The sequence below is a fragment of the Centroberyx affinis genome, unplaced genomic scaffold (genome assembly GCF_046629955.1).
Source record: "Centroberyx affinis isolate AG114_WGS23_722 - 3 ecotype Tasmania unplaced genomic scaffold, CSIRO-AGI_Caff_v1 ptg000173l_1, whole genome shotgun sequence".
Classification (NCBI taxonomy): Eukaryota; Metazoa; Chordata; class Actinopteri; order Beryciformes; family Berycidae; genus Centroberyx; species Centroberyx affinis.
In genome coordinates, this window is record NW_027278870.1 from 1 (window position 1) to 9,995 (window position 9,995).

The window sequence follows — 9,995 nt, forward strand, 5'->3', positions numbered from 1 at the left end:
AGAACACATTCAGTTGCATCATTATCCATGGGATCTGGGTTATAATGGTGATATTGCCTTTGAAATTTAGATTATATACTAGGCGAGGATTTAGCGAGGTTTTTTCCTTTATTGCATCTCCATTTACTCTGGAATGGTAACAGATATATGTTTACTTACAATGGATTCATATTCCTTAGTTTCTTACCTATCAAAGGAGACCAGAACTATGCACATAGGCCTTATGGTTGAGGAGCTATTCCTGATTCATTTTGGGTATATTATTATGTATGTTAAGTATGTTATGTTATTTTAGGCATTTTTGCGGGGGTGTATGTGGTCAGACCTTGTATGAAGGCGGAGGTGTGGGTGACGGGCATCGATCCGTCACACGGGATGGACAGCAGCTCCTCCGTCGTCATGGAGAGTCTGTCTCGGTTGCCGCGGTGACGGAGCGAGCTGACGGGGAGGGTCAGGAAGTCCAGCTCCCTGTCAGTCAACCGCTCCCTGAGAACTATGGGAAAAAAATAACGTAAGGAAATAGACTGAATTCCATAAACATGGACAGGTTCACTTGATGAATGTCGATATTGTATTTTTTATGCAGAATAATTTTTAACAAATATACTGAATGAACAGAACCATGGTAGTGAAAATGAAAAGCAACTATTCGACTAGGCTTTTTGATTTTCTTTCTTTTACTGCTGAGATTCATAACATCAGCCAATAATATTTCGGATGGCATCTCAGTGTTTTTTTAACCTCTTAGATTAAGGAAACCGTTGACACAAAGTTGCGCAACCCTACCAGTTTTAGTGGCTTTTCATAAAAAGGCATAAAACCTCTGAACAGATTCACATAACACCATCAGACTGTGGAAAGCTTGGTGGTGAACTGCTGCCTCATCTGGACCTGCTGCCTCATCTGGACCTGCTGCCTCATCTGAACCTGCTGCCTCATCTGAACCTGCTGCCTCATCTGAACCTGCTGCCTCATCTGGACCTGCTGCTGCCTCATCTGAACCTGCTGCTGCCTCATCTGAACCTGCTGCCTCATCTGAACCTGCTGCCTCATCTGAACCTGCTGCCTCATCTGAACCTGCTGCTGCCTCATCTGAACCTGCTGCTGCCTCATCTGAACCTGCTGCCTCATCTGAACCTGCTGCCTCATCTCAACCTGCTGCCTCATCTGGACCTGCTGCTGCCTCATCTAAACCTGCTGCTGCCTCATCTGGACCTGCTGCCTCATCTGAACCTGCTGCCTCATCTGAACCTGCTGCCTCATCTGAACCTGCTGCCTCATCTCAACCTGCTGCCTCATCTGAACCTGCTGCCTCATCTGAACCTGCTGCCTCATCTCAACCTGCTGCTGCCTCATCTCAACCTGCTGCTGCCTCATCTGAACCTGCTGCCTCATCTCAACCTGCTGCCTCATCTCAACCTGCTGCCTCATCTGAACCTGCTGCCTCATCTGAACCTGCTGCCTCATCTCAACCTGCTGCTGCCTCATCTCAACCTGCTGCTGCCTCATCTGAACCTGCTGCCTCATCTCAACCTGCTGCCTCATCTCAACCTGCTGCCTCATCTCAACCTGCTGCTGCCTCATCTGGACCTGCTGCCTCATCTGGACCTGCTGCCTCATCTGAACCTGCTGCTGCCTCATCTGGACCTGCTGCCTCATCTGAACCTGCTGCTGCCTCATCTGAACCTGCTGCCTCATCTGAACCTGCTGCCTCATCTCAACCTGCTGCTGCATCATCTGAACCTGCTGCCTCATCTGAACCTGCTGCCTCATCTGGACCTGCTGCCTCATCTCAACCTGCTGCTGCATCATCTGAACCTGCTGCCTCATCTGGACCTGCTGCCTCATCTGAACCTGCTGCCTCATCTAAACCTGCTGCTGCCTCATCTGGACCTGCTGCCTCATCTGAACCTGCTGCTCTGTCAAATACATAAAACAGAAAGTATTAACAAAAGTTTCATTTGTCAGAATCCACATGTGGAAACACCAGACCTTAGCTGCTGCTGGTGGAGGTATGAACTCTACTGACTGCAATATTTCTAGAAACTGATGAGCATTCTGCCTCAAAAAGACACTTTATGCTTTTTCATCATTAAGAGCCAACGCACTTATTCTGAAGCCGATCAACAGAACAGTGAATTTAAATATCTGCCTTTCCTGAGAGCGACTAGTCAATTAATTGTTTGGACGACACAGGAACTAGTCCACCTTGAAGAAATGGACATTTGCACAATTACCAGCAGTAGTCTAGAGGTCAGAGAGGCAGACTAGACCTGAAGGTTGACGGTTCAAATCCCGCTCTCCCCTCCCTCAACACTCACTGCCGCAGTGCCTCCAGCACAGTGAGCTTCTCCCCTGCTCCCCTGCTCCCCTGCTCCCCTGCTCCCCTGGTCTGTCTCTGTAACAGCGCCCCCTGTGGAGACGTACCGTCTTTATTTCGGAGCGCGGTCCTCGGTCGGCTCGGTGTTGCGGACCGGCCGGTCGACAGATCCAGCCTTCCTGAGGACGCTCCGCCGCCGTGACGACTCCTCTCGAAGTCTGCGATGTAGGCGTCCAGAGCCTCCGAGGCCGACTCGTACTCCTGCAGCCAATCAATCGATCAATCAATCAATCGATCAATCAATCAATCAGTCAGTCAGTCAGTCAATCAATATGATGTATTTTTAGCGAGCCCAGTCACTCAGATCGGTTCGCTTCGTTTAAACTCAGTTTGTGTCGGCTCAGACGCTTCGTGGCTCCGAGGAGCACAGATGTGCCGCGTCATCGTTGCAATGCATTATGGTCTTTGTAGTTCACATGCTATTGGTGCTTGGCAGCATTAAATCTTGAGCTTCACGTGTCAGTAGGGACAATAGCCGGTGTTTCTATATATCACAGTAAAAAACGGTTAAGACAGCACCAGTCATGTCTGTAACTGCAACTCATCTGTCATCACTGATGACATCACTGATGACTGATGTCATCACTGATGATTTCCCACAACAGGAGAAGTGTCTAATGAACTCTTCTGTTCATGCTGCTGACTGACTGACTGACTGACTGACTGACTGACAGTGGATCCAGGCCAGCTGAACTTCATTTAAGACGCATTTAACTTTATTTATTTTAGATGCTGTTTGGATTTGTATTTGTGTTTAAAACTCTCTTGTGTTTGTCTTGTAGGCTTATTCCTGATAGATTGTTATTTGTTAAATGTCCTGATATGTACACACTGACTTCACTACACTGACTTCACTACACTGACTTCACTACACTGATTCACTACACTGACTTCACTACACTGACTTCACTACACTGACTTCACTACACTGACTTCACTACACTGACTTCACTACACTGACTTCACTACACTGACTTCACTACACTGACTTCACTACACTGACTTCACTACACTGACTTAATGGACATTACTAACGAAGAATGTTGATATATTTTTGCTCTTTTTCTACTCTGCTCTTGATGTAAGATTTAATGTATTTCTTATTGTGATGCATTAGTGAATTCTCTGCTGTTGTAGACCTACCACTTTTTTCTATTCATATCTACTTAACTGTATATGCGTTCTAATGTTTTTTACAGTTTTTTTCTACTCTGTGAATCTTCACATTGAATCTGGTGGTTCCTTGAATATTGTGTGGAGGTGACTGGCCTTTCTAGACGCTCTATTTCTAGGCTCAGGCTGCTTGTCAATGAATGTGATGTCACTGATGTCAACAGCTGTTTTGTAGATTATATTTGTCACTGAGATCATGTGATATTTTATCCTGATGAACAGACCTTGTCTCTGTATGTGATGCTGGTGTTGTGTTCAGGGACAGACCTTGTCTCTGTATGTGATGCTGGTGTTGTGTTCAGGGACAGACCTTGTCTCTGTATGTGATGCTGGTGTTGTGTTCAGGGACCAGGCCGCTCCTCAGGAGACCGGAGCTGGACAGCAGGGTCGTGACGGTCGACTCTGGAGACAGGAAGTCACCGACAAGCCCAGCAGACTCCATACTGAAAAACAACAACAACAACAACAACAACAACATTACAACAATGACCACAACAATGACAAGTGGATTATATCACCGACCAGCAGAACATGTCAGCAGAGGACAGGAGGAGACATGAAGACACACAGTCTGCATTTTATCGTGATAAACAATTTTGTTGTCTAAAGAAACAAACAAAACATCACTAAGTCAGATTCCTCCCAGAATGATTTGTGAAATACTTGATGCCTCCAACTGCCATGTAGTTCAATGTGATGAACATCGACCACACAATTTAACATTGATTTTTCAAACCTGATATATAGAGATATCAGCAGAAGTTCTTGTGATTATCATATTTATTTTTTCCCACACTGCCCAGCTCCGCCTCCACAGTTAAAACACTGACAGCAAACACAGCTGGTTAGCTGTTAGCTGGCTGCACTGCCACAGTGTTGTTAAACAGCACAAGACACTGTAACTTTACACTGAAATAGACAAATAATATCCAGCTAAAACACAACCGATTAGCTAGTTTAACTGTAGTTATCAGTGTTTTGATGTTATAAGCAGACGGGAACAGACAGACTGGGTTTTTCCACAAAACAGGATTAGCAGTTAACTGTGAAAAGGATTTGTCTTAATCTTCACATTATTGATCTGAATGTTAAGTTTAAGATGAGGCAGTCACACATATTGATGCCTGCTAAAGATGAACAAATGTCCCAATACATGTCATGGTGTTTCTAATGGGTTTCTGGACAGTTTGTAATCCTGCTTTGTGAAATATTCCCAATATCGAGCTGATGTTGTTTCAGTAAACAAGACTGTTAGCAACAAGTTGGCTAGGCTAACTTAGCTAACAGTTAAAATAACCTAACTTTACGTTACTAACGTTACAAAACCAACACAAGACATGACAGCTTCGGTATTAATGTGTTTTACGTAACGGTAGTTAACTGTGTAACAATCATAACAACATACATAAACTTACTGTAAGTTAGTATGGCTGAAACTGAAAATATAAAGTCTTGAATAAACTCAACTTGGCACCACCGGGCTAAAAACAGGATCTCCGGTCAAACTGTTCTAAATTAACCCCGTACATCTGTATCAAATGAAAATAAAGTTGTTTATTTTTATCCCAAATGTCCTTTTTTCCAGCATATCGTTAGTTTCCAGTCCTCTGCACACACTAACTCTCTGTTTAAAAGTGAATTCAAGGCTCCCGGGTTATGCTAACTGTCAGCAGCTGGTCTGGAATCAGTTTAGCTCTGGTACGACAGAAAGTACGAACTCCATTCAAAAACCCGACAATGTTACTTGAGGATCGGCAGAGAAACACACTGCAGAAATCTTTTAGGGTCTTCTGGTAAATTCGGCATTTAAATGATCCACCAAGCAGCACGTTACTGCAGTAAAATCTCTATTTTAAAACTGCTCGCCGCGGTGTAATTTGGTGGAATATCACAGTAGAAATAACAGGCGAACCGATTCTAAAGTTGACATTTTATTGAAATATGTACTGCTTGGTGTATAAGATGTATGCCGAATTTAAGAGTTGATCTTCAATGTTCAGAAAAGGTTTAAAGTCCGGTTCTACCGTTTGTGTGCGTTTGTCAACAAGCAAGGCAACATTGAATTGGCAGATTTTTGAATGGCGTCAAGTCTACAAGCGAGAACGCCATGTACCCGGCCTGGGATCAGTTTGTTTTATACGTCTTGTTAGAGAACACGTTGAAATGGACACACAGCTGGTGTGGGATCAGTTTAGTCTATAAACCCATGATAAAGAAGACGTTGACAGAACCAGACAAATCGCTGGTCCTGAGTCAGTTGTTATCGTGTCAGCGTAGCACCGTTCAACTCAACTGAAAACACTGTTGGCCAACTGAAAAATCACCCGGAGTTTTAAAGTGACAGCGGCATGTGCTCGCGCGCGCTCTCTCTCTCTCTCTCTCTCTCTCTCTCTCTCTCTCTCTCTCTCTCTCTCTCTCTCTCTCTCTCTCTCTCTCTCTCTCTCTCTCTCTCTCTCTCTCTCTCTCTCTCTCTTCAAATTCAAAATTCAAAATTCAACTTCAAACAGGTTTTATTGGCAGGACAAAACAATATGTGTTGCCCAAAGCATTTGCAAGAAATGTAACAATTGCACAAATAATATTGAACATACATAGGCTACATGTTCTTTGTCTTTTTTCCCCCTTTAATTTACTATTTCTGTTCTCTTTGTTTTGTTTTTGTTTTCTCCGTTTCCTTTTGATTATTGTCTTTGACACTTATGTACTGTACTCAGCTTACTCTGGTGATATAGAAAGAACTGTCATTGCCAATTTGTTGTATATTTGAAGACTCTAATAAAAAAAATACATAGGCTACATACATACATACGTTCATACATACGTTCATACATACATACATACATACATACATCATACATACGTTCATACCTAGTCAAGTTCTTCTTCTCCATGTCAGTTCTTGCTGATCTGCTTCATTTAAATGCTGCCAAGCTCTGAAAACTCTTTTCTTGTTGTGGATCTGCAGGGAAGACCGTCTTCCTCTGACTCTGGATCTGTTCTGAAGAGATTAGCTGGAATTTTCTATTGGGCTTTTGTCCCACTTATTTAAAGTTGGGTCTGTTACTGGGTCCCACAACCATATAACAAGATAGGGGATACACACACACACACACACACACACACACACACACACACACACACACACACACACACACACACACATCCAAACAGCTTACTGACAGCAGGCTCTAGATACACTGTAACAAGTAAAAGGTCTTTGAGAACCCTTTAGTGGTTCTTCAGATATCAATCACAGGGGAACCCCACAAAGTTCCTTGAGGAACCCCTTCATTAATTGTTCCAGGAACACACAGAGGTTCTTCAAGGAACCCAGCAGGAATTTTTTTGTTTTCTCTGACATGCTTGTGCCATATGAACCTTCTCGGACCCTGAGGACATCTGGGGCCTACTGGCTGTCCCAAGAGTCAGAACAAAACACGGTGAAGCAGCGTTTTGTTATCATGCAACACAGACCTGGAATAACCTCCCAGATGATATTAGACAGGCCCCGACTCTGACCACTTTTAAGTCAAAGCTAAAAACTTTCTTATTTTACACTGCCTACTCTACCCTGTAATGGCTAAAAACTTATTTTTTCAGCTTAGCTTTTAAATAACCTTAATTTTAACTCTTTCTGTTCAGGATCCCAACAGAGCTGACACGGGCAAGTACGAATTTTCATTCGTCTTGTCCGGGTAATGCTTACTTGTGGATGAGTGAACACTATATGTGGGGGGGGCAGAGCTTTACCCTGTATGATTCTCATCCATCTCTGGATGGTGAGGTTTTTGACCAAGAGGAGAATCTGTGATTCTCGTCTGCCTTAGGCAGTGAGATCTGACTAAATATCAGATCAAGAGTAGAATCAGGAAGGACAGGGGAAAAGAAAATGACAGAAAAACATCTGGGTTCACTCACAATGTGCATCTGAAAGTGGGAGAATTTGCTGTATTTGTTGTGTTCTTTCATCTTTCTATCTCATTTGATTTGAACTGCACTAGTTTACTTTTTAAGTCTTTTATCTTTTGTATCTCTTGTCTGTACTTTTGCACTTTTTAATTGTAAATCTTTTACCTTTACTTTATTTTTATCACTCTGTAAAGCACTTTGAATTGCCCCAGTGTATGAAATGTGCTGTACAAATAAAGCTGCCTTGCCTTGCCTTGCCTTTTCTAGTGAGAAACCCTGGTGCTTGTTGGCTCCTGTTGGATCTCAGAAGAACGACTGATGTGAACAGACTCAGCAGCCTGATGTCCAGAGCCTGAACTGTTCTGTGAAACTAAACGGAAACATGAGCCTGGCTGTCAAAACTGAGAACATACAAACTGGGAGCCGAGTCTCCTGTGATGTCCGGGGGAAATTCATTTCAGGGTTATTTATTTAAATGTATTTTATTCCTCCTACTTTTTATTTCTGCATTGTGTTTTTGGTGCTGTGTGTTGGGTTTCATGTTATTTGTTCAGCTGAGTCTGTTTGTTTCAGGTTGAGAAAGTTTAAAACTCAGTTTCTTTATCTCACCTCACTTTGTAATGGTTTCTTCAGCTGAAAGCCTCAACAGGCTGCTGCAACAAGACAAGTTTCATTCATTTCATTTCATTTTCCATTTGATATCAAAAACCCTCAAAGAAACTATAAGGATATCTCATATAAAAAGTCACATGTGAAAACCAACATGTGAATTCAACACACGTGCTTTTTGGACGTGTAGGTTTTCATATTTGAACATTTTTTTCACATTGGACTCTGACATCATTCTGACAGTTTTTACTTCAGGTCTTCAGTTCATGGGTGTTTTTTTTTCCACTTCACATTTTTCAGATGTTTTTACTTGCCATTACATATTTTTACCCGTAAAAATTTAATGTCACATGCAAAGAGACAGTTTACAGGTAAAAAATGCCATTTTCACATGAGATTTGGGAAATTTCACAAATTCACATATGACACACATGTTAGACAGTACGTACATGTCTAACATGTGCTTTGAATTCACATGTGGGTTTTCACATGTGACGTTCTTCTAGTGTTCTACTTTACACTCAAACTGTAAATGTAAATGTCTAAGAGGTGAAGCTTCTTCTTCTTCATAACTCTTTGTTATGATGCATGAGAACAGACGTCCTGTTCCACGCTATGAATTCTGGGTAGGCGATGGTAACGAAGACCCTGGGGGATTGGAAAACATGTCCACATGTCTCATTAAAAACACTACAGGAAGGCCCTCAGCGTCAGGAGGGTTTGTGATAATCCGGTCTCTAGGGGAAGAGGTGCATTCTGGGTACCACTGATGTTGTCGGTTTGAATCCGGTCTCTGTCGTCCTTTAACTAACGAGATGGTACTAACGAGATGGTACTAACGAGATGGTACTAACGAGATGGTACTAACGAGATGGTACTAACGAGATGGTAGGTTGATCAGTGTATAGATCCACCATCAGTTCACTGGAATAGCAGATGAGTCTGACAGGACTGACACTGTGTGTTCCTCAGCACAGTGACAGTAGACACAGAGCTTCTATAAGGTTTATTTTTCTGTTGCTGTTAAACTGCTGATTCAGGTTTTCACTCAGACTGTTTCACTCAGACTGTTTCACTCAGACTGTTTCACTCAGACTGTTTCAGGGTTTCACTCAGACTGTTTCACTCAGACTGTTTCACTCAGACTGTTTCACTCAGACTGTTTCAGGGTTTCACTCAGACTGTTTCACTCAGACTGTTTCAGGGTTTCACTCAGACTGTTTCACTCAGACTGTTTCAGGGTTTCACTCAGACTGTTTCACTCAGACTGTTTCAGGGTTTCACTCAGACTGTTTCACTCAGACTGTTACAGGGTGTTTCAGGGTTTCACTCAGACTGTTACACTCAGACTGTTTCACTCAGACTGTTTCACTCAGACTGTTTCACTCAGACTGTTTCACTCAGACTGTTTCACTCAGACTGTTTCACTCAGACTGTTTCAGGGTTTCACTCAGACTGTTTCACTCAGACTGTTTCAGGGTTTCACTCAGACTGTTTCACTCAGACTGTTTCACTCAGACTGTTTCAGGGTTTCACTCAGACTGTTTCACTCAGACTGTTTCAGGGTTTCACTCAGACTGTTTCACTCAGACTGTTACACTCAGACTGTTACACTCAGACTGTTTCACTCAGACTGTTTCAGGGTTTCACTCAGACTGTTACACTCAGACTGTTTCACTCAGACTGTTTCAGGGTTTCACTCAGACTGTTACACTCAGACTGTTACACTCAGACTGTTTCAGGGTTTCACTCAGACTGTTACACTCAGACTGTTTCAGGGTTTCACTCAGACTGTTTCACTCAGACTGTTACACTCAGACTGTTTCACTCAGACTGTTTCAGGGTTTCACTCAGACTGTTACACTCAGACTGTTTCACTCAGACTGTTTCACTCAGACTGTTTCAGGGTTTCACTCAGACTGTT

The 9,995-nt window shown here is 42.9% G+C and overlaps 2 protein-coding genes across 2 annotated transcripts; one reads left to right on the forward strand and one right to left on the reverse strand.

Annotated features, from left to right (window-relative positions):
• Positions 1-325: 325 nt before the first annotated feature.
• On the reverse strand, positions 326-5,165 carry LOC139657315 (lung adenoma susceptibility protein 2-like; the record flags this gene model as incomplete). Its single annotated transcript, XM_071535110.1, has 4 exons — positions 4,969-5,165; positions 3,864-3,996; positions 2,428-2,581; positions 326-493 (listed from the first exon to the last, which is right to left on the reverse strand). Coding segments are annotated over exons 2-4 (454 nt in total), but the record flags the coding sequence as incomplete, so codon positions are not given.
• LOC139657321 (uncharacterized) lies at positions 873-2,404 on the forward strand (the record flags this gene model as incomplete). Its single annotated transcript, XM_071535123.1, has 3 exons — positions 873-1,328; positions 1,719-1,859; positions 2,330-2,404. Coding segments are annotated over 3 exons (672 nt in total), but the record flags the coding sequence as incomplete, so codon positions are not given.
• Positions 5,166-9,995: the final 4,830 nt, after the last annotated feature.